At 43.5% G+C, this 24135-nt stretch overlaps 2 protein-coding genes across 8 annotated transcripts in view; one reads left to right on the top strand and one right to left on the bottom strand.

Moving 5' to 3' along the window:
• Positions 1–24135, top strand: part of TMEM164 (transmembrane protein 164) — a 222567-nt gene that overhangs the window by 175545 nt on the left and 22887 nt on the right. Inside the window, exon 8 of one of the 5 annotated variants that reach the window (XM_040629160.1) lies at positions 19610–20655. The exons of 1 other annotated variant lie outside the window; for it this stretch is intronic. Coding sequence is in view for 1 of the 4 variants with exons in the window: in XM_040629186.1 (XP_040485120.1) it covers positions 11991–12199 (209 nt within the window). In the remaining 3 variants the exon portion in view is untranslated. Of the gene's footprint in view, positions 1–11990; positions 13101–19609; positions 20656–24135 lie in introns of those variants that run through there. 3 more of the 5 variants (XM_040629186.1, XM_040629145.1, XM_040629156.1) reach the window with 3 other exon arrangements.
• Positions 9708–24135, bottom strand: part of AMMECR1 (AMMECR nuclear protein 1) — a 108944-nt gene continuing 94516 nt past the window's right edge. For 2 of the 3 annotated variants that reach the window (XM_040629124.1, XM_040629135.1), the window contains 4 exons: positions 18204–18294; positions 16688–16784; positions 13862–14141; positions 9708–12023 (listed from right to left, as the gene is read on the bottom strand). In XM_040629124.1, coding sequence (XP_040485058.1) covers positions 14027–14141; positions 16688–16784; positions 18204–18294 — 303 coding nt within the window. In that variant the 3' untranslated portion in view covers positions 9708–12023; positions 13862–14026. The remainder of the gene's footprint in view (positions 12024–13861; positions 14142–16687; positions 16785–18203; positions 18295–24135) is intronic. The other variant, XM_040629130.1, reaches the window with a different exon arrangement.

Here is a 24135-nt window from a genome sequence, read left to right as displayed (position 1 = left end):
AGTGTTAGATGCCATCTCCTGTCATTAACGCCACTGCCACCACCACCATTGCCACCCGCATCCTCACCCTTACCCTCCTCAAGACGTCAGCGTGAGTGCCAAAAAGCTCAGGCTCTGGAGCCTGACAAACTTGGTCTGAATCCTCGCTCTGCCATTCTGTAGCTGGGTGGCCTTAGACAATTGATAACTTCTTTGAACTAGATTCTTAGGCTGTAAAATGGGAGCTTTATAAGGCTGTTGAAAAGTGCATGTCGTGGTCCTTATCACACAGGAAGCACTCAAAGAAGGTTGGCTATTTTAATTATTTAAATGGGGTGACCAAGACCAGTGGTTGCCAGGGGGCTGGGGTAGGGAGGGATGAATAGGTGAAACACAGAGGCTTTTTAAGACATTGAAACTACGCTGTACGATACTATAATGGTAGACACATGTCATTAAATATTGGTCCAAACTCATAGTATGTACAGTGTCAAGAGTGAACCCTAATGTAAATGCTGGACTTGGGGTGATAATGACCTGTCAGTGTAGGCTCATCAGTTGTAACAAATGTACCGCTCTGGTGGGGGGAAATTGACGGGGGGAGGCTGTGTGCAGAGAGCAGGGTGGCAGGCAGTGAGTATATGGGAACACTCTGTATTTTCTGCTCAACCTTGCCGTGAACGTAAAACTGCTCTAAGATTGCAGTCTGTTTCTAAGGAAAGGAAAAGAAAAAGGTGATCAAGCTAGGTTGTTACAAATTTAGGATGTTAACCATAATCCCCATGGTAACCACAAAGAGGATAAATGAAAGATACAGAAAAGGACAAGGGACTCAAAATGATTCACAAGAAAAAAAAATCCATCAGACGCAAAAGAAGGCAGTACTGGAGGAACTGTGGAACAAAAAAAGATATGCCACACAGAACACACATAGCACAAGAGCAGGAAAAACTCCTTCATTACCAGCAATCACTAAATGTAAATGGGTTAAACTTGCCAATTAAAAGAAAGATATTTGCAAACTGGATGTCAAAAAGACAAGATCTAACTATGTGCTGCTTACAAAATACTCAGTGTAGACCCAAAGACAGAAATAGGTTGAAAGTGAAAGGATGAAAAAGATATTCAGTGGAAATAGTGGTCACCAAAAGAGAGCTGAGATGGCTATATCATAGCAGGCCAGATAGATTTTAGGTGCAAAATTTTTACAAGAGGTGAATAAGGGCATTTTTATTGATGAAAGGATCAATTCATCAAGAAGATATAACAATTATAAACATACACACCAAACAACAGGGATTTAAAAGATAAGAGGGAAACATTGACAGAATTGAAGGGAGAAATAGTTCTACAATAATAGATGGAAACGTCTATATCCTGCTTTATATAATGGGCAGGACACTTAGACAATAGATCAATAAGGAATAGAGGACTTGAACAGCACTCTAAACCACCTAGGCGTCAAAGACATGCACAGCATACTCTACCCAACAAGAGCAGAGCACACATTTTTCCCAAGTGTACACGGAACATCCTGCAGAATGGGCCATATGTTAGGCCATAAAGCAATTCTCAATAAATTTTAAAAGATGGAGGGATGCCTGGGTGGCTCAGTCAGTTAAGCAGCTGCCTTTGGCTCAGGTCATGATCCCAGGGTCCTGGGATCGAGTCCCGTGTCGGGCTCCTTGCTCTGAGGGGAGACTGCTTCTCCCTCTGCCGGCTCTGCCTGCCACTTTCTCTACTTGTGCTCTCTATCTCTGACAAATAAATAAAATAAAAAGTTTAAAAGATGGAAATCATGCAAAGTATCTTCTCTGACCAAACTAGAAATCAATAACAGAAGGAAAACTGAAAAAATCACTGCAAATACATGGAAATTGAACAACACACTCTTAACCAATGGATTAAAGAAGTCACCAGAAACTTAGAAAATGCTGTGTGATGAATGAAAACACAGTACACCCAAACTCACAGGATACAGTGAAGGACAGTGTTCAGAGTCGCATTTGTAGCTATAAACACTTACATTGAAAAGGAAGCTCTGAAATCAACACCCTAACTTTATACCTTGAGGAACTAGAAAAAGAAGAACAAACTAAACCTGAAGCCAACAGAAGGAAGGAAATAATGAAGATTAGGGCGGAGTTAAATGAAAAAGAGAACAGAGGGGCGCCTGCGTGGCTCAGTTGTTAAGCGTCTGCCTTCGGCTCGGGTCATGATCCCAGGGTCCTGGGATTGAGCCCCGCGTCAGGCTCCCTGCTCAGCGGGAGGCCTGCTTCTCCCTCTCCCTCTGCTTGTGTTCCCTCTCTCGTTGTGTCTCTCTCTGCCAAATAAATAAAATCTTGAAAAAAGAAAAATAGAATAGAAATAAAATAAAGTCAATGAAACCAATAGTTGGTTCTTTAAAAAGAGTGACAAAATTGACAAGACTTGAGCTACACTCATTAAGAAGAAAAAGACACAAATAACTAAAATTGGAAATGAAAGCAGGGATGTTACCACCAACCTTACAAAAATTATAAGGATTATCAGAGAACAGTATAAGCAGTTGTATGCCAATAAATTAGATAGTCTTCAGGAAATGGACAAGTTCCCAGAAACACACAAAGTATTACCCCAATACAAAAGCCAGACAAAGATACCGTAAGAAAAGAAAACTACAGACCAGTATCCATTAGGAGTATAGACACCAAAGTCCTCAACAAAATATCAGTAAACCAAATCCAACAGCACAGTAAGAGGCTCATACCACGTGACCAAGTGGAATTTATCCCAGAAATGAAGGGGTGGTTCAACGTAAGAAAATCAACCAATGAGGCACCTGGGTGGCTCGGTCAGTTAGACGTCTGACTCTTGATCTCAGCTCAGGTCTTGATCTCAGGATTGTGAGTTCAAGCCCTGCGTTGGACTCCACACAGGATATGGAGCCTACTTTTAAAAAAAATCAACCAGTGTAGTATACCACATTAAGAGAAGAAAGGGGAAATGATCATTTCAAAAGGCAGAAAGGCATTTGACAAAAGTCAGCATGCTTTCATGACAAAAACATTGAACAAACTAGGAATAGAAGGCAACGTGATAAAGGGCATTTATGAGAAACCCACCGCTAACATCATACCCAGTCGAGAAAGACTGAAAATTTCCCCCCTGAGATGAGAAACAAGACAATCATGACTGCTTTCACCGGTGCTATTCAACATTGGAAGTCCTAGCTGGAGTAAGTAGGCCGAGAAACAAAAGACACCCAAATGGAAAGGAAGAAGTGAAACTGTATTTGCAGGTGATATGATTCTCTCTCTCTAAAATCCCATAAAACACACACACACACACACACACACACACACACACACACACACACACTACTAGTGTATAATTAAGAAAGGAAGGAAGGAAAGGGAAGGAAAGGAAAGGAAGAAAGGAAAGGAAGAAAGGAAAGAGAAAGAAAGAAATACAAGGTTAGTTTAGTTGCAGGAAAAAGATCAATGCACAAAAATCAGTGGTGTTTCTATATGCCAGTAACGAACTATCTAAAAAGGAAGTTAAGAGAAACAATTCTATTTATAATAGCATCCAAAAAAATAAGATTCCTAGGAATAAATTTAACCAAGGAGGTAAAAGGCTTGTAACTGAAAACTATAAAGTATTTTTGAAAGAAATGAAAGACGACTTAAATAAATGGGAAGGCATCTCGTGCTCGTGCATTGAAAGACTTAATATTGAGATGGCAACAGTCCCTAAAGCAATCTATGGATCACAGCAGTCCCCATCTGAAGTGCAATGGCCTTGTTTTTTTTTTTTTTTTTTTGCAGAAATGGAAAGGCCAACCCTCAAATGTATAAGAAATCTCAAGGATCCTTGAATAGCTCGAACAATAGTGAAAAAGAAAAACAAGGCAGGGGGACTCACACCTCCCAATTTCAAAACTTACTACAAAAGTAGAGTGATCAAACGGTGTGGTACTGGCATAAGGGTAGACATATAGACCAGGGACATAGAATCAAGAGTCCAGAAGTAAACCCAAACCTCTGTGGTCAACCGATTTTCGACAGGGGTGCCCAGACCATTCCATGGGGGAAAAGAACAGCTTTTTTAGCAAACAGTATAGGGACAACTGGATAACCATGTTCAAAAGAATGAAACCGGGGCCTCTACCTCAAACCACATGTTAACATTAACCCAAAATAGACCAACAACCTAAATAGAAGGGCTAAAACTATTAGAAGGAAACATAGGGGTAAATCTTTATGACCTAGCACTTGGCTATCGATTCTTAGGTTTGACACCAAAAACATGCGCAAAAAAAGAAAAACACAGATACACTGGATTTCATCGAAACTAGAAAGTTTTGTTCATCAAAGGACATTATAAAGAATGTGAAAAAGACCAACTACAGAGTGGAAGAATATATTTTCAAATTATTTCTCTGATAAGGGTTTGATATCCGAGATACACACACACACACACACACACACACACACACACACACACACCAGTATACATATGTATGTATACCATTACAACTCAACAAAAGACAACCCAATTAATAACTGGGTAAAGGACTTGAATAGACATATCTTCAAAGAACATGTATGAATGGACCAATTAGCACATAGAAGGGTGTTTCAACCTCACCGGTCATTAACGAAATGTGAATCAAAATCACAGATATCAGTTCACACCCACGAGGATGACCGTGATCAGACAGACACGAATGAGTATTGGTGAGGACGTGGCAAAACTGGAATCTGCGTACATGATTGGTGGAAAAAGTGTGATGGTTCCTCAAGAAGGTAAACATAGAATGACCGTATGAGCCAGCAATTCCACCCCTAAGATTATACCCAAGAGAAATAAAAACGTACGTGCACACAGAAACTTAGACTCAAAGGTTTATGGCAGCGTTATTCATAAGAGCCGAATGTTTGAAACAGCCCAAATGTTCACCAGTGGATGAATGGATAAGCCAGTTGTGGTGTAGCCATATGATGAGATATCATTCAGCCATAAAATATCAGTCAGCCGTGATGGAGACAGACCTCAAACGTTATGCTAAGTAAAAGAAGCTGGTGAGAGAAGGTAACACAATATCACTGACTCGTGTGCTTTAAAGTGGTTCGTTGTATGTTATGTGAATTTCACTTCAACAAAAGACGATGTCAAAGGAGGTGAAAAGAAGGGAGTTTCTTTTTATCTCGCAAGTGCCCTGTGCACCTGCTTGCAGGACTCCCTGTGTAGCCTTCCTTAGAACCAAGGGTGTTGCCTGCACTTTCCCAGCCTCGGGCTGACTATTAGCAATTTCGATTTGACCTTCTCCAAGTCTGCAGGTTCTTCTGTAGTGGTACGAACCCATATGGGGGAAGAAGGAGCCAGTGCGGCCCGTCTACCCCACCAGAGCAGGCCCATCCTACTCGAGCAGCCGTATTAACCCTGTGCGCCCTTTCCACCCCCATCATTCATGTGTGCCACGGACCGCATCTGCTGGGCAAGGTAAACATGAACCAAGTCACTGAGGGGCATGCCTTCATGTACAAAGGTGACTATGGCCACCCACCGCTGTCCCTGACCACAGTTCTGGGAAAGGGGCCATGGCCGAGGCCTATGCCAGCGGGGTGGCAATGTCTTCATGCAGAGTTCCTGGAATTTGTTTGAATGTTTGAAGTGGAGAAAGTTTAGGGAAATGTGTGCATTACTCACATAGTACTGCCCTTCAGAAAAGATGGGGGTTCTCGCTCTTTCCAGCCCAAGACGCCCTTCCTACTCTGCCAGGATGTGTGGGAGTGGGTGATATGATTGCCCCATCCAGCTGTTTGCTCAGCCCCTGTCTCCTGTGCTGATAAACACCAATCCACTTGTAGGGGTTGATACCTACCGTAACCTTGGATCATTCCAGAAGACCATTGAGACGGAAATGCTAGTTTGATGAAAAATGACTAGAGCAACTACTAGTTTCAAATCTGTCTGGTGTTTAGGCCACAACTCCAGCTCTCAGCAGCTTCCTGTCGCTTCAGATGTGATTTACCTGTTCTCTTGTGTACCAGTTGTTTCCTGTTTTACAATAATCCAAATTGAATACTGCCTTCCTGCCTTCCTGGCCTATGTAGCAGGTGAGAGTTACACCGAGAGGGGCTCTGATTTTCCGCTCTGGGAAAATCCCCTCTCTCTCCTCCTGCTCTGTGAATAGATTTCTGCCCCCCACGGGAGAATTTTTCAGCCAGTTGGCATACTATAGGCTTTCTTTGGCTCTCAGGCCTCCAGGACTCTTAGCAAAAACAGCCTTGTCTCTGTCCGGACTGTTCTCTCTCTCCCGGTCATGGGAAGGGCCCAAAGCCTTTGAGAGGGCAGCTTTGCAGTGAGAAGCACAACTTTCCACCACCAAATGCCATTCCTCATGCACATAAACCTACTTCTATGATCACACATATCTTTCTCAACCAGCTGGCACATTGCCGCTAGGGAGCAAGATAGCTGGCTACCTGGTGGGAGGAGACAGTGTCCTCCTCCACTCAACAGATGACCGTGCTCCGTGTGGGGTGGCCTTTGCTGCCGACATGCTGGGGGGCCACAGCAACCCCATTTCCCCGCAGGGGAAGTGACAGCTCTGTTCGAGTGCCCCTCTGAGGTGGAAGCAATTTAGGGGGACCCTATAAAGCCGGCCCGATGTTGCCTGGGCCCCGGTCGGAATGACTTTCCCCAACTAGACCAAACCTGGATGCCCCCACGACTCTTAGCTCCGAGTGGACCGTTCATTTGTTTTTACATTAATACTATCTTCATTCTCAAACCAAGCACGGGGCCATGCCTCTGTGGGGACAGGCACTCAGGAAATATTGATAGATCACGTTGAGCCTGACATTTGGGAGGAAAAGGCCAGAATGGAAAAGGAGATGAGATGACAGCTTGCCAAAGGCTCTCAAAATACCTGGGCAGGTTGGGGCTCCGGCCGTGGTTTCTCAGATTGTCCCGTGGGACCTGGTGTTCTGTTGGAACTGATCCAAGTTTCCGTAAGCATTTGCTTCAAGAAACGTGTGTATAAACGTATGGTATTTAAAAACTGTAATACAGCCTGAAAAAAAAACCCTAACGCATATGAGTGTGTTAGTGGGAGCTGTCGGGTGGCTTCATTTCTGTTCCAACGTCAGGAGCGATGCGTCTCCTGCCTGAACTTCTTGTAGGCCTCGTCGGGCCTGGATGAGAAGGTGGTAACTGCACCAGAATCTCATGGTTTAGGCCTATGCACACCCAGTGTCCTTAAACTATAGGAGTAAGATATCCCCTCTTCTCTGTGCAAATCAGGACCTTCTTGCTGACGGACAGCCCAGAGTCCAGAAATAAATGGGGTGCTGAGGCTCTGCCTCCATCATCTGTCGCCCCGATTACAAATTTTTATGTCATCAACATGGCCTTGTTGTTCTCATTAGCTTTCTAAGGAACCGGTGTGCATTGGTAATTTAGAACAACAAAATACCACCTTTAATCTCGTATCTTTAACATAACGAGATGTCAGCTGAGATTTTTGATTAAAAAGCAAAGATAGCCTTCCACCATGAAGGGAGACTGAAGGCTGAACAAACGACCGGCCCCTTGTGACTCAGCCGTGTCCTTCTAGAATGGGAGCGCGAGCTCAAGGACGCCAGGGCAGTCGGTGAGCACAGAGGCACGTCTCGCAGCCACCACCCAGCTGCACGCTCCAGACTCAGCGCACCCTACATCTAAGCTCTGTCGGGCTAATGTGATCATCTGTCATGATGGAAAGCTACAAGCACGGGTCAGTGTTCAGTTATGTAAGGCACACGGCCTCTACCAGGCCTCTGGGCCGGTTCACTGAAACCATTTGAGAGAGACAGTGCAATCTGAACGTAATCTAGTCAGGGTCGTTTTTAAATCCGGTTGTAGTAACCAAGTTCCTGGGACGAGGTCGACTGGCTTCAGAACAGTGCTTAGTTAACATCGAAGGCAATTTCCTCCCCGTCTTGAAAGATTTCTTTCCACAGGCCTGGGGTCTGGAACAGGAGATTGTCCCACGAGCTACAGGATCAAGGGAGGCCTTTTAACGTAGGAGCCCAAGCCATCTCCCCAGGGCCTGCCTCGTGGACGTCCCCCCATTCAGCTATTCCTCCCGCAGGCGAAAGCCCAGGCAAACGGGGAAGCCATGAAGGCTGAGCCCACACCCACACTTGGCTCCTGCGGTCGGAGCTGCAGGAAGTGGGAGAAGCCATTCTCTGAATGGGCGGCCATTCACTGGCTCTCCCGACTGGCAGCTCTGAATCCGCGTGTGAATTCGCTGTGGCCACCTGCCCCGAGCTCACACCGATTGGACCCCTCAGGCGTGAGAGTGTTTTCTAGCAACAGAGAGGAATGGCTGCATCCCACCCATCCGCGCCCGGCCTCCGAAGCGGCGGAGCTATTTCCAAGGTGCCTAGTGGGGCATGAAATCTAGGGAGGAAATGTTGAAGCTCTGCGAAGAATTTAGGTAGGTGGAGTGTGATTATTGAAGTTGAAATCTGTCCAGACCATCGAGTTAACCACTAATGTGATAAAAATGAAGGCTGTGGGCTCGTGCAATTACTTCGTTCTACCTGAGCCTATTAATATTGTCTAAATCATTACAAAAAAAAATCCCATGTACCATTAACCATGAATGATGGAACTGGATAAACCTCGAGCAGATGGCCGCCTTAATGGAGCACTATTCAACACCGCAGTAGTCCTCTGGGATCTGAGATGGCTGTTTTTAGCCACCGTGATTGACATCAGCACGTGTCACCAAATTCACACGGGCAGCGGGGCTTTGGGGCAGTGCAACAGAAAATCAGCCTGCGTGCATTCACGAGCAATTAATCCTGAAATATGCATGGGACGGCACAGGATTTAGAACTGAGACAGCAAATGATTTAGAAAGAGCCCAAGGTATTTGAGCAATGTCCTCGGTGGCCTTTCCACGGGGAGGAGATAAGGCAACAGCTGGGAGAGAGGTGGCCCACCAAGAGCTCGCCTTCTCTCGATGCAGGCTCTTAACTGGCTCGGGAAGGTCAGTGGCACCAGCTGCCTTGCCCTCTACGCAGACGCATCTATGTTTCCCCAAGCTCCAGTTGGGAGTAGAGTTCCTGTCCTGCCACTCCAGAACTGGAAAAGTAACCAGGGACATGTTTTGAGGGGATGGGAGGCCTAGTGTGTATGTGAGTGGGTACCCGCTCTGAGCAGCCACATCTGGAGCATTTTCAGATTCCGTCCCTCCCGTACCGAGAACGTGGCAAAGCCTTGAGGGCAGAAGAGAAGAAAGGCTTCCCACCTCCTGAGATGCCCTCACCCGGATAGCACTGCTAACTGCCCCCACCAGCTCACAAGAGGGAAACACCTGTTGATAACACACCCATCTGGAAGAAATTTGGAGCTGGCGTAAGCACGGCTATGCTACCACCAGACTTCACGTCTGATGCTCGCCCCAGGTCCGCGGCCAGGGCGGACTGTCCAATAAAGCCTGGACTCAGTCACCAAGCCAGGGTTCAGGACCAGGCAGAAGGAGGACACAGGCAAATCATAGGGACGATGGGGAGCGGCTGCGGGCGGGTGAGGTGTCCCAAGCACCGGTTTGGAAAGGAATCGGCATCAGCTCCGAAGTATATTGTTTCCAAGTCTTCGACGGCTAGCACTGTAGCAAGAAGCCCCCGCGAGAGCAAGAGCCTTACGATGAGGCAGGCAGGTTAAAGAAAGAGACACCAAACGGTAACTCAGTTTTAACGTTTTATTGGGTAAATGATTTTAAAGATAGTAACAATAGTGTCAAAACTACTACGATATCTTTCCACAGTCACACCTTACAGACCCACGTAAACCTTCTCATTGTTTCCTCTCGCTCCGTTTTAATATTTTCAAGCTATACATATCATATAAAATGCCCATTTCCAATAGTTTCTTCAAACTATTAAGCAATTACATGTGGAAGGAAGGAGGATCTAGTTATACTTGGAGGGGGTTTCAGGTAATCTGCGATGTCTCACTGTAATCCAAAAACAGGTTACTAAGAAAGAAGGAAAAGAAGAAGCTACTCCAGGTAGCTTTTGCTCATTACGAGTCTCACCACTGTATCACCAAGAACTCAGTATGCTGGTGACAGATTCAAAGTGATTTCGGGGAACATACAAAACACTAAAATAACTTAGAAACTAGATCCAAATATTTCAAAAGTAATCGACTTTGATATACAAAAACAGTCAGAGGTGGTTACAAAAGTTTGTTTTCTCAGTGCGTCTATGTACCAGCGCAGTTACTGGGTCCAGAGCAAAATAAAAGGTTTCTCTTCTTCTGAAACAGTAATAAAAAAACAAGGAAAACAGATCTTTGTATATAAAGGATCAATGCTGGTCTTCAGAATAATGTAATCGGAAACCCTTAAATCGAGAGGCACACAACGGGTTTCTGCTTTTAAAAAATAAAAGGAAAGTCACCAGTTTATTTCAATGGAGGAGGTGCTCACACCCCTCAAATAAACTTAATTGAACACCACTAGCAAAAATCACTTAGAAACTGTACAAAAATAAAAAAGTTAACACATTTAATCCTGCAAGGTTTTTGTAAGGACTGGAAGGTAGGCTTTTGAAGCAGCATTTGGGCATGGCTGGGGCTTCTTTGGTTTGATCTAACACACGTAAGAGATGGAACCTACTCCAGATGACAGTTTCAAATTTCCTGCACATTCGAAGACATGAAAAGAGGCCAGTATACAAACTTCCGGTGTGCTGGGCATTGGGACTGTGTGTACTGGACTAGAAACTCCTACAACTGCTTGAGGGGGCGGGGGACGCGAGCAAGCCTTGCACCTTCCTCCATCAAGTACGCCGACCTCTCGTGGTTAAGGGAGACTGGGGCGGGTGGGAGCACACTCTCGTGCAGTCCGAAGGCCACTTAATGGGAGTCGGGGTGGGCTGGGGGGGAGTGGCGGGCAGGGGAGGCAATTGTTCTTTTAGAATCTGGTACCTGGCTGATGTTGTTTAAAGAACAAGAAAACCTTCCAGAAACGGAAGCCTTTTGCTACATACCAAAGTAAAATGCGTACTGTTTTCCCAGAGGAAAAAAAAAATACCCAGTTGCATTTGAGAAACAAAACACAGAAATGGAACTAATTAACATTTAAAAGGGGGGGGCAATGTAAACTTTGTGCTACTCAAATGAAGTTCAAGTATTACTTCTGAGCTGTTTAAAGATCACTGAACTTATACAATATTCTGGTGATAAGAGTGCAATTCACATTTGTGTTTCCGAACAAATAAACCACAACTGGCTAAAACACTAACCTGTGCAATCAAGAATCTTCGTCTGAGTTAAAGACACATGCTACATATTTCAACATGTTCCAAGTGCATTCAAACCACAGACGCAACAGCTTTGTACTATACGATGAAGGTGAAAGGGTCTAGCGTTTGTCTGTCTGAAGCACACCCTTACAGTTTGCACGACACCCTTTACGCTACAAAGTCTTTTTAGTCAACAGCTATTTAGAGACAACAAAAATGCACTGTGCATTAATTTGAAAACAAAAGGAGACAAAACTATCCTTTTCCCCCAAGCCATGGTGGGAAATATTGCTGACCTCGTCCTCTGAAGCCTGCAGGATGGTTATTTCTTCAGTATAACATTATTACACTGGTAAGAAAACATCTGTAGAACATCTGCATATATCAAGAATTTTTAAAAAATCTGATATGATTTTTAGAGTCCGCATGACCAGTCACGTGACCTGCTCAAGATTGATTAGCACCGTTAAATACATAAACACACATATGTATGTATGTACGTGTAAGTAAATGTATACATCCACACATATGTATGTCATAGATCTTTTCTTTTAAAAAACAACAACAACAACAACAACAACAACAACTTCTAACCATGAGCTCACCCAGGACGAGGAGCCTGTTGAACTGATGAGATGATGGATAAGATGGGTCAACATTGGTCTATTTTGTCTCTCTTCAGTTTGCTTGTTTTATTTACTTTTTTTTTTTTTTTTGCAGCAGACAATATCATTCAGCTTGTGCTCAGTTTCCCTATAAGGGCAAGAAAAAGTTTCCATCAGGTAGCCACCTGGTTTGATGCTGAAAGACGATTCTGCTCCAAAAATCCTCCCAAGGAGAAACGAAAGGATTCAAGACCCCTTGCTACAGCCCACCAGCTAGCTTTCTCTGACTCATCTCTAGGTTCAATGGATTGCGTGTCAGGCTAACAGTTGGCTTCTTAGTTAAGGCATCACAACTGAAAATGGTTATTTCAACAACGGGCGCTGTGGATGAAGGAATACCACCAAACCTCTAAGGGCTCCCATCAAAAACGAAAGCAGTTTGCTCTGCCAATAGTGGCAAGCGGAAGGAATTCAGGCAATCAGCACACCAACTAGCAAAGGGGTTTTGAATTTGGAACCAGCAGTCTGTCACCTAGGTATAAGCTCTGCCATTTTGATTTTCAGTGACATCTCAGAGCTTAGACTACATATTCTGCACCACACTTCTATTCATCACTTGATATACTGGTTTCCTGTTGGAAAAAAATTACACACACACACACACACACACACACACACATTTACTATAGGAAAATGAAGGTAATCTTTCTCCAGAATCATCCGTCATTTTTCCTGGGGATAAACACACAGACCTCCTACTCCTCCTGATGTTGGGGAAGTTCTCTTTATATGCACCGTGGGAAGACCAGCCCTGCAAATGGGCTGGGCTCTAACAACTGTATCATTTCTAAATGCCGGCTCCGTTTTCCTAGGTGTAACGTAACATCTTATCAACATAGTAAATGTGTTTCTATCAAAAGTATGTAGTGCAGAAAGACTCCAGTCTTGTCCCCATGACAAACATATCTGAAATCATGGCATATATGAACTTTTGTTTCACTAGATTATCTTTACTATTTCTTTAAATAGTCGCTAAAATTGTCTCCAGCCAATCAGGACTTATTGAAACCTAAAGCTAACAGGTTTAAATTAATATATAATAGACAAATGTCTCTTTTTGGTTATTTGCTCAAAATAAAATTTTTCACCTTAAAAAAATACTTAAGAGTAAGGAATTTGTCTAATCTGCTGTTTCATATATAGACACAATAAAATTTTATAAGAATACTTCTCTAAATTGCCTTTTTTCCCCCTAACCTCTCTCAATTCCATTTAATTATACTCTTCTCAAAGGCACTAAATTCTGTATCTGCTCTCTTCCTGATATTTGCTGCTTTTCAAAATGATTTCTGTAGCATATCTGAAAGGTAGCTTGTAACTTTCTTGAAACAGTGTTGTGGTTTGTTAAGTTGGTTCTGTAGAGTGATGAAGCTGCCTCTTCTATGGTAACCAGCACAACAGGCATAAACGACTTCTCACTCTCTGTGACAAGCCCTATCATGGACCTTCAGATGTTCTGCACCAGAACCAAAGTTCATATATTTTAACCATGGGGAAAACACCTAAGGAGTGAAGACCCACATACTAAGCTCTCATAGCAAAATGCATTTTAGACAAATTCAAGAGTAATAGACAAATACCTGAATTTGATGTGAATTGCTCCCAAACTCAGCTATCAAAAATTCTCTATCTTACTGAGGAGAAAACTAGAGAAGAACCTAAATAAAATCCTTAAAAACTGCACAATGTCTTCCATCCACAGTCGAAAGCAGGAGGGAAGAGAAGAGAGAGGGAAGGAAAGAAGACAGAAGGGAAGGCAAGAAAGACAGAAAGACAGAAACCTAATTCAAAGAGCAAAGCAGAATTCTACATAATATGGCGAGGAAAGAAAACCCCAAAAGTTATATATGCTGCAAAAAAAAAAAAAAACAACCAAGGATCTAAAATAATAAAACAGAATCTTCTTAACAAATGCCATTTTCCTACCCGTTACCATGATGATCTTAACTGACGATGTCCAAGCTTCATCATGGCAACGGAAACTATCATCATAAAATGGTACAGTAAAAGAGATAGCTAGACCAAGAAGGGGCAGGGTCTCCTGGGAAGAGGTCTGCAGAGAGGCCCAGTGACTGGCTGTGCGGCTCAGTGTCAGGAATAATGGTTGTATGGCGGAAGGGGATGCCCAATGCCATTTTGGAAATGATGATGCTGGCGATGAGCAAGGTATTCAGCATAGCTCAGGGTCATCTTTTCACTACGGTACCTGAAAAAGTCAGGGAAGAGACAAAGTTAACATCAACAAATAGATGACATGCCAATGTCAGAGCTGGGAGGGACCTTAGAGATGACTTTACAGACCAGGAGAAGCAGAGGTCCAGAGAAAAGTTGTGACTGGCCCAATGCCATGCAACCAAGTGGCGAAGATGAGATCCGAACCCGGGAATCCAAAGTCTGAGTCCGGTGCTCTTTCTGCTCTACTACTCCTGGTTTCAATTGTTCTAGAAATTTCTGTGCCCCCCCCCCGGAAGCCCCAGTTTGCTAATGGGAAGGAAAAGAGGAAAGCCAGCCTATTGCCATCTCATTCACTTGACTGCTCTTTCTTCTAGGACATTCTCTCTTTGACCATTCCCTTCCCTCCACCCATGCATCTACTCAGGTCTTGCCATTCATAAGAATAGCAACAACGAAACGCTTTTCCTAGTACTGGTATCCTGAACCCTCTCTTTCCCCATCTCTGGCTTTCCTTTCACCCCCTCACTTCTCAAAATTGTAACGTGTGTTTTGTACATTCAGCACTTCATCTCACACTGCTCCTCAGCACGGCGTTCCTTGGCTCCTGCCACTCTTCACAGAAACTGCTCTTTCAGAAGGTCACCCCTGCTCCTGCTTGACCTCTCCATTAGGAGACCATGCACCACTCCCTTTCTGAAGCTCTCCTGTGTCGTAGGTTCTACAACTCGACACGTCCCTGATTGTCTCCACCCCCCACCATCTCTCAGACTGCTCCTTACCTCCCTATATTCCTCCTGCTCAAAACATTCTACCTGGTAGGATTTTACTATGTTTCTACCTTCAGTTCTTTTTTTTTAAGATTTTATTTATTTATGTGACAGAGACAGCCAGCAAGAGAGGGAACACAAGCAGGGGGAGTGGGAGAGGAAGAAGCAGGTTCCCAGCGGAGGAGGCTGATGTGGGGCTCGATCCCAGAATTCTGGGATCACGCCCTGAGCCGAAGGCAGACGCTTAAGGACTGTGCCACCCAGGCGCCCCTCTACCTTCAGTTCTTTTGACCCTATACTCTCTGTACCCCCTCAGGGAACCCTACCGTTATAGCTTCAGCTATGACCTCTTCATAGATGATCCCAAATCACCATCTCTGGTCATGAGTTCTATCTATGTACATTTTCGGTGACATACGGGACATTTCTATACAGATACCCCAGGAAGCACTTCAAACCCAGAATCAATGCCGAAATGTGACTCTCCTCCTGCGGTCCCTCCCTTGGTTAAAGGGTGCTTTGGTGCCTTGGTGCTTTTCATCTAGAGTAAAGCCTCGACTTGTTCCTCCTCCCTACTTCTGAAGGATGACTAAGTCTTTTCATTTCTTCCAGTGTTTTCTCGTCTGTTTGCACCTTTCTTCCCACCCCACTGCCACAGCTCTTGTTAAGGCTCCCATTCACCTCCTTTGGACGGCTGCCCCAGATTCTTAGGTAATAGCAATGTCTCCTAACTCCTTTTCCTGCGTCCCATTCCAATCTTACACCTTCCCATATCCATCTGTTTCAAACCCTTCAACAGCTACTTACTGCATCTAGAATCGGGTCTACATTTCTTAGTCGGGAACTCCATGATACGACCCAACCCGTCTTCCAGGCTTCTATGTCACACCGAAAGACTGGCCAAATTAGACTACTGAACATTCCTCAGAACTTGGCTCTGTATTTCACTACCCACATGCCTCAACTCACTAAATCAATCCCTTCCCCCCCCCTCACATATTCTACCCATTCCTCCAGCCCAGTCTCAAGCCTACTTCGTCTCTGAAATGTTATATTATCTAAACCCACCCCTCTTGAAGTCCTCTTTCCCTACGTTATGACCTCACAACATCCATCACATTCTGCCTTATATTCATCATTTTCATACATGCCCTTCCAGTCTCCTAGGCTGAACCTGGGGAAAGCAGAGAGGGAGGCATTTTCAAATATGTAACTCCTCAGGGCTCGGAAAAATCCATTTTTAGACTATAGGCATTCACTGTGGTTTTATGGAATTGAAACAAACGGAAACAGCAATCCATTTTCCTGAAGTGTTGGATATTTAAAAAAAATAAGGACCCCCATTATCCCACAGAGAAACGTATTTGACATTTGTGAGTCTAGCTCAGTTGTGATTTTCAGTAAGTTTCCATGGTAGACTTCTGTTGCTGCCAACATCCTAAGGTTAAATTCAAATTTGAAGAGTGCTTATCAGAATCCGGGGGGTTCTGCTAAGCAACATCCAAAGCTAGCCAGTGGCTAATTCTGGTAACTTTCTTCAATAACGTAGTCTACAGGCTCAGAGGACTTGCTCATGTAAAGCCAGAGGAATCACACAGAACTAAAGATGGGAAGAATGGGCTCGAACATCACACAAGCTTTACTGCCGAGCCAAGTTCCAGGGTATCCACCCCCAGGATGGCCCTGCCATTCATTTCCATTCGGTTTCAGAAGACAGAAGCAAGTAAGACAGACCAAAGAAATCAGAGGGTTATAGACACACACATCAAAAGGTACTGGTTAGCCTTGCGCTAGAAAATGCCTTCTGTACCTGGTCAGTTTTATGGTTTTCCTGAATTCATTAGTAATCGGAGCTTTATATCCTCCTTTCCTCAGTAATGAGTCTATGGTCTGAATATGGTCCCATCCTGTGGAGAGTAGACCAGATAAAATACCAGTCAAGCACATGTCACAAGCACTTTTGGGCAAATACAACATGACTTTGTAGAGGTCAGCTATTACTGACGCCAGATACCATCCACTCCTTTGGTCCTAAAAACAGTCACAAAGAAGAGCTAAGACTTCCTCCTGTACAGAAGCAGACCTGCCCCCCGCATACCTTAAGTGCTAGCTACCTGTGATGGCTGACAACACTGGCTTTTTTATCTCAACCGCGGTCGAAGACAAGAAGCCAAGGGGCTGGCAGTGACGGCTCAGGCAGGCCTCAGTATTAAACCACGAGCACTGCTCTCTCCTCTAACATGACATCTTTAAGGGAGGGAGAAGCCTAAATGTCACTGTGCCAACTCAGTAGTAGTTAGGACTCCCACACTAACTCACGGTAATTACCGTCCCTGATGGTATCTTCTGGAGTCAGTCAAGTGTATCTGTGTGAGCTATGCGAAGGCATTTTTATTGGTTCTGACATGGGATGGTGTACTTAATACCCGAGGTCCCCTCTCGCTCGTGTATACTTTACGAAGCCAACGGGAACTACAGGATTGAGACATTTTTGAAAGCAACCCCAATAAATCTTCCAAGAGCTGTCTTAAAGACTAACTCTCTTGTAGGGGTGGGGGGTGTCTAATACAAAATTGTACAATTATATAGCTCACATTTATATGAACCAAACCTGAGAGAAACCCAATTACAGATGCTTTCTGATGAGGAAAAAAAAAACTCTATAAGATAAAGAGGAAATATTCATTTCAACTGATGTGTAAAACTAGAATTTCGTAGTAGCTAGAAAGGACAAGGTGCTACAGAGTGAAGAGTTCTTTTGTGTTACAGTGGTGGTTCGCAAACGTTTGTACTTTATCTGCCAACACAGAAACGTGTTTGATTAGGAAGTGCAGGCCAAGCCGATCAAACACGAGGACTTCGTGTAGTCTCGGTGCTCCGGATCTTAATGGGAAATGTACGATCCTCACAGTAGCCGAATGAGTACCCGGCAACCACCTGACGAGGAAGCATTTGATATTGACAATGTACCGTGTGGCTGACTGTTAGACAGAAGGCTTGTTTATGCCAAAAGGCTACGGCACAGTGAGAGATGGGCAAAGGGCATTTCGAACTCATAGCAAACCGTCGCCTAAAAAGAAAACCCCACTTCCACAAGTCTTTGCTCTGGGGAAAGTTATATAATTTTGCGTGTTTTTGCTCTCAAACTTTAGTGCCGAGAGTCAACTTCTGTGTGAGTAATTCACCGATCTCATACAGACATTGCAGTGGCAGTGTTGGAAGAATCGTTTCTTCTCGTTTGAGAACTGCAAGGTCAGATAAGCGCATTTCAATGTGTGTATCTGTTCAACTTCTTCACCAGATCATATGAAATAAAGTACAATGACCTTGCTCCTTTGCAACCTCCGGTAGGTAGGTGGCGGTGCGTTTTGATCCTTTTTCATTGATGAATTCTATTCTAATGCCATGTACACCCACCTGAAAGAAATTGGCAGTTTTATTAGTACAGTCTTCTTCATAGAAACAGAAAGAAAAAGTTATAATTTGACTTTCAAGAGAGTGCACCTCTTCCTTTCCCCTTGTTTTTGGAAGGGCATATAGGTATCTATCTATCTATCTATCTATCTATCTATCTATGGCATTATATATAGAGAGAGATATAGATATATATCTATATATGTATTATTTTGCTTTTCCCAAAGCACTGACTTTGGGTTTGAGGGCCATTATGACGGCTGTGGAGACTGAAAACATCGCTTGATGTGTCCCCAATGTGTATTAGGCTACAGACCAAGCATTCTGCTGTGTGTAGAATAAGACCGTCGAGGACAAGAATCCTGCCCCCACCCCAAACTGTGGCTCATGACAATAAGGAACTAGAGCGAGGGAGCTGACTTCAAAGAGACAGCAAACGTATGTCCTGGTTTTCAGGTACAAGCGCCACTTCAGATTAAGTTCTGAAACTTCCAGGGCTGCCAACTCCCTTCCCAAGCTGTCTTGTCTCTTTAAAACCTTGAATTCTATGTAGACGAGCAGACCCAGATAAGGCTGGAAAAAAGCCAACAACGAGATCCCACATCATCACCCATTCCACATGGTATTTCTAAAATATATGTTATGGCTTAACGGTGGGTCTGTGGCAAACCCTCACTGTCCGTCTACATCCCTGCCCTCACGCACTACTGCTAGATGTACACGTGATAAAGATGTCAAATCCCTTTGGGGGAGGGTATTTTTGCACAGTTTCTTATACATGAACACAGAGATCACTATAACTTTATGGGAAGCACACAAACTTCTCGTGATGCCCTAAGAAAGGGAGTTCTCTAAGTAAATGTGGGCAATTTCTTGCTAATGTTTTAAGAAAGTAACATACTGTTTCACTGATTAGCATCTAGTCAGAAGGCATCTGTCTTTTTTCCCCCTCGTATCTCACATAGAATCATATCTAGAACTGGGGATCACAGAACGTTCTTCTTTGTAAACACTGATAAGAAAAATGAAATTTGAAAAGCACAACAACTCCATTCTGTTCTCCTAAATCTAGAGTCATTTTAGGTCAAGGTCCCCAAGTGGAGTTTAGTAAGGTGGCCCAAGGGACCTGGAGGGAGGACGTGAGACCAGGGAAGCACTTTCATCCAGGAAAGAGGCTTCCTTTCAGAGCAGGCGAGTGAAGTCACAGGCCTTGCCTCTTTTCATCTGTAGGCATGCAGAGGTCTAGAAGAGGAACAGGGGCCCACGCAAACTTCTTTTGCTGCTTCTGCCCTCAGCCTGAAATCTTCCACTTTTTCAGGGAAGAAAAAGTCCTCCGGAGAATCCGTCTTGTCCTTTTCCCAGGTCTTCTTCACACATCCATCCATTAGAGCCTGTCAGATCTTCTGAGAAGCTTGCTTTTTGCTGAAAGCCTATCTCTGTGGACACTTCTTCTACATGGTATCAGTATTCTTATGAATCTCCTTCTGCTGAAGATGCAATCAGAGCAGCTGTTTAAAAACTAACACAGTAAGGCCTCCCAGACCCTGTGGGAAATGACTGTGGACAGCTGAGAAGAAATATGAGTGCTTAGCTATCAGGCCTTTCCAGGATAAAGGACATCTACTAATCTCCCCAGTGCCTGACACGGTACGGAGACAATGACAAATTTGCAAGAGCTTCTGTATACCGACTTTCTGATCTGTGACTTTGAAGGTTTTTTTTTTTCTCCCTTCAACCATAGCATCTCCTTCATAATTTGTTTTTAAAAAATACACAGCATAAATAATCTGTGCTCCCATCATTCACTGAAGTGAATTTTGCATCTTCTACTCAATTTATCAAAAATCTGTCATGTTCAAATTGGAAAGAATTTTGGTGTTTATGAAGGCATCTAATCAAAATTGTTGAGATGAAGAATGTTTCCCTATTTGTGAGATGAGAGTGTTAGACAAAATCAGGGGTGTTTAACTGGTATGGGGGGGCGTGGGGGCTGTGAAATTTATCAGAATTTCAGGAGGTTTCATGCTTCAGCGAGTATGGTTTAGAAAAAGAACAACTCCCCAGGTGATTTTTATTCTAGGTTAACTAGAAAACCTCTAATAATTGGTCTAGCTCTGACAAACTGTAGCTGTGTATTGAAAAAAAAAAGTGATTTAGGCAAATTGGAGGTAATTTAGACACATTAATCCTTTCTTCATAGGAGTGCATTGTGTTCTTTAACAAAAATATCAGAGATTTTAAAGCCTAGTAATTTAGCAATTAAAAGTGGTTATGACCAGCTGTATGGTATGTGAATAATACCTCAGCAAAGCTTGTATATATATATGTAAATATAAAGAAGGAGGTTAAGACCAAACTGGAAGGACATGCTGACCAAAATAAAAATTACTCACGAATAAAACTGATTGACTTTTGTATTTTCAGGAGGCCCCTCCATCAAATTTAATAACGACAAAAAAGTTATCAAAATTCTCCCACTTAGAATTAGTACCACATTCACAATTTTTTGTTCTTTTCTGTGTTCCTATGATTCTGAACAATTGAAAGTACCTGTAAATGGAAATGTAAATAGGGTGGTTTTAAAGTGAGCCCTTTGGGAAAAATAACTTCTTTCATAGATTAAAAAATATACTCCACAGTGATAGAAAGCCAAAACCAGAGTGACGCATTTCTTCAACCCGCGGAATCGGGAGAATGGCAATCATGTTCTGACCAGAATCAAAGCATAATAGCTTTTTGTCACCTGTTGAGCAACAGCATTTTCCTTACTCCCAGAACCACAGACGCCACCAAGGAGTCATGCTGCGCAATCAAAACAGGAGAGTGGAAAATGGCCTGCTGTGGAGAATGACCGAATCTGGCCAACCTGTGGAAATCACTGGCTTTGCAAATGAAGTCGTCCCCACTGGGACAGGAGCCCCAAGACGAATTCCGTATTGTTTGAGGGGGCAAATGGCCACAGCTTCAACTCCAAAATGTAACCCTCATGTATAATAATCGAATCCTTTCTGAGACAGAGTGGAGAATCCTTCCGCCAAGCGGCATCCCAAGAGACAAAGGCTCCAGCTGCAATTATCCGCTAGCTAAGAGATCAGCTAACCAGGGAAGTGGGACTCCCTGAAGCCAACTTCTGCTAAAACTCTACCACGGTGTCGTAGTCACTTTCCATTTCTAGGGATGGATAAGGAGGTAGCATATGGGAAGGCTATGCGACCCTACCACCTCTCACAGACCCCTAACCATCACTGCCCAGAGTATGGCCAGGTAGGCAAAAATGGGAGACTTGCAGACCTAACCTTATGGGAGTCTGCAGGCCACTGTCAAAATTTTTAGAAGGTCTGAGAAAAAAAAATGCTTTCAAGGCCCATCGGCTGTGATAATATCCTTTTAATCAAGACTGTACTTTTGCTAAGCAAAGCTATAAATCAACTCGAATGGTAGTAAATTAAATGTAGGACTTATAGATAAGAGGGTATGGAATTAAAGAGAGCTGTATCTGTGTGTGCTGGGAGAACAGTAAGACCCGTTCAACAGATTCCTATTTCGTGCTAAAAAGAAGGCCATATTTATTCTGAACCATTACATAGCGAGTGATTTTTATTAATGCTATTATACAATCTTTTGTTTTTAACATCACCCAGAATGATTAAATATCAAGATTAATGTTAGGACCCTAAAATAGATCTTGATTAGTCCAGACTTGATTATTCAGTTTGGGGATTCTGCATCCCCAGCCCCACCTGGCCCCATCCTCTTTCCTCTGTCCGTTTCTCTGTTTGCTCACTCCTCCATCAGAGAGCATGTGGGGGCACACACAGAGAGATACACGCAAATTAATCAATTTTGCTACATAGTAAAAGGTTTGGTAGGAGAAGAGATTATAAATAATGGCTAAAATGAAGCTTTCAGACTGTCTGCAGATTTCATTTATCCTCGTTATCTGGTCCCTTGTTAGAAATGTGGCTTCATTCACAACTATTATCCTCTAATGCAGTGACTCTCAACACAGGAGCATTAAAGAAGTGCCCTCTCCCACCCCATTATAACACATATCTATATTCTGCTCCTCATAACTGCACAAAATTTGATATCCCCTAGTCTGTTCATAAGGCAAGTGTTCGTCCTATAAGCCACCAGCAGCACTACAAAAGGGCCTCACTGTTACTTGCAAGCCTGATCAACAAGCCAACAACCTTGCATATGCTCAAACATGAAAAGGACTCATCTGGCTAAAAGCATCAACGAGCATAAAACATGCGCTGGCTAAGTCAAGTGGGCTCCACGCGAGCCTTGGGCCATTTGGATCCACAATTACCTCCACAGCCCTGACCCTTAACACTAAATCTTCCCCTGATCACATCCTGGCCAATAAAACCAATTACCTCCTCAGGTTCATTGTGTCTTAGCAAATGCCACAGTTAGCCCCAGTCTTCCCCATTAACCAAATGTTGGGTTTCCTTTGTAAACAGTATGGCCCTAGCTCACTCCACTGATTTTCAGTGGGTTCACCTTGAATTATATACATGTGTGTATTTATGTATATCAGGAAGTCAAGGAATCGAAATTGGTTTGACATGTCTTTGTTGATATCATTTGGCAAAATATGCTTTGCAATTAACAAAGCAGCCAGTCACTGGTCATTCACATAAGACTGACCTGCCAGGCTCAATATGCCAGTTCCATTGAACTGAATAAAAGGACTCTGTTCCTAATGAGAGGAGCTCAGGATATTTGGCACACCCTCTAACCTTTAGAGGCTGGCATCATAGAAGACACACATGCTCTTTCACAAAACAGCCCCTGGTACCACGGACAGAAACAAACACTGCATTGCACAGCCCATGGGTCTGACCCAGAGTCTGGAGTTTCTTATATTCTTGGGAGGAAAGAGCCATATGTGGTATTTCTCCTGAAAGCTCCAAAGCCACAATGCAACACATTCCACTCTTTCCCTTAAAGCCCCACAGAACCTTCTGCCCACCCCCAACTCAGCCTTCTGAAGATGCTGACTCTTCCTTCTCCCAGTGAAAACAAATTAACCATACAAGAGGAAAATATTCCAAACTTGGGCCTACTCCAAGTTTATCCTCTTGAATAATTCTCACTGGGGCAAGAAAAATTAAGATTTTAATCATAAAGGCTGATGACAATTTGTACACATCCTAATGAATCACTTCCCCCCAATCACAATTCTACCAAAAATAAAAAAGTAGACTACATATTGTCCAGATCTGCCCATCAAATCCTCAGAGTTGTGAATTTACATCACCTCAACCCACCCACCAATTTCAGAAGTCTGAAGTTTGGAAGGTGTCCATCTGATTAACTATGAACACTTAACAATTGTTAGCACTTAACACTTCAGAATCTTGCCAAATAATACATTTAAAAAACAGCATTGTTGCAAATCACTTTTTGGGCTCAATAATTTACTTCTGTCAACCTCACCAACCACAAACACGCATAATTTTTTCCTGTTTATAAAAATAATACATGCATATTACTGCAAAAAAATTCTCTTTAGAAAAGTATAAAGGGGAAAATAAAGATGGCCTGCCACCCTAGGACCTCCTAGAAACAAATCGTGCCTTACTGCCTTAAAAAATAATGTGAGCCAACTAGGACAACATGAAGGACTATGCTGTTGGGTTGTTTTTAATCCATTATTTGACCAGTGACTACAGCTGTCCTTGCTTTCTTTTTTTTTTTTAAAGATTTTATTTATTTATTCGACAGAGATAGAGACAGCCAGCGAGAGAGGGAACACAAGCAGGGGGAGCGGGAGAGGAAGAAGCAGGCTCCTAGCGGAGGAGCCTGACGTGGGGCTCGATCCCATAACGCCGA

This window comes from Ursus maritimus (genome assembly GCF_017311325.1).
Source record: "Ursus maritimus isolate PB19 chromosome X unlocalized genomic scaffold, ASM1731132v1 scaffold_X1, whole genome shotgun sequence".
Lineage (NCBI taxonomy): Eukaryota > Metazoa > Chordata > Mammalia > Carnivora > Ursidae > Ursus > Ursus maritimus.
The sequence above is the reverse complement of the archived record's forward strand: the minus strand, read 5'-3'. Positions and strand labels throughout refer to the sequence as shown.